Source organism: Fulmarus glacialis, unplaced genomic scaffold (genome assembly GCF_000690835.1).
Source record: "Fulmarus glacialis isolate BGI_N327 unplaced genomic scaffold, ASM69083v1 scaffold46461, whole genome shotgun sequence".
NCBI lineage: Eukaryota > Metazoa > Chordata > Aves > Procellariiformes > Procellariidae > Fulmarus > Fulmarus glacialis.
Window position 1 is genome coordinate 1 of NW_009193017.1, and position 434 is coordinate 434.

General features: G+C 57.4%; 1 protein-coding gene across 1 annotated transcript in view; it reads left to right on the plus strand.

Annotated features, from left to right (window-relative positions):
• Nucleotides 1–132: 132 nt before the first annotated feature.
• The window catches only part of LOC104083712 (histone H2A.Z), a gene marked incomplete at its 5' end in the record, with an annotated part of 1763 nt that continues 1461 nt past the window's right edge, over nucleotides 133–434 (plus strand). The window contains one exon of the mRNA XM_009587293.1: nucleotides 133–210. Within this exon, the coding sequence (XP_009585588.1) occupies nucleotides 133–210 (78 nt within the window). The remainder of the gene's footprint in view (nucleotides 211–434) is intronic.

Genomic DNA, 434 nt, shown 5'->3' on the forward strand with positions numbered 1-434 from the left:
GGAGGGAAGGGCGGGGGAAGGGGAGGAGGGGAGCGCATGCGCGGGGGGGCTGCCGCCGTCCCCCGCAGGTACGGTGCCGCTGAGGGGGGACAGCGGGTGCGTCAGCTCTCACACACCTCTCCTCTCTGCTAGGCTGGCGGTAAAGCTGGGAAGGACTCTGGAAAGACCAAGACCAAAGCAGTGTCCCGTTCTCAGCGGGCTGGATTGCAGGTGAGCAGGTACTGGGGCACAGGACAACAGACAGGTTGTCCTTCCATCTCTTGGTTGGTTGTACCTTGTGAAACCTGCACAGTCTGCTGTCTTTCTGCTGTTGTCCAGAATGGTGTAAGGATCTGTTTGATCCTTGAGTGCATTAATGTCTGGCTTGACTATTTTTAGACCTTTTGCATATCCATGCAGGAGGGAAGAGAATTCCCTTGTGGCTGGTGGTCCTG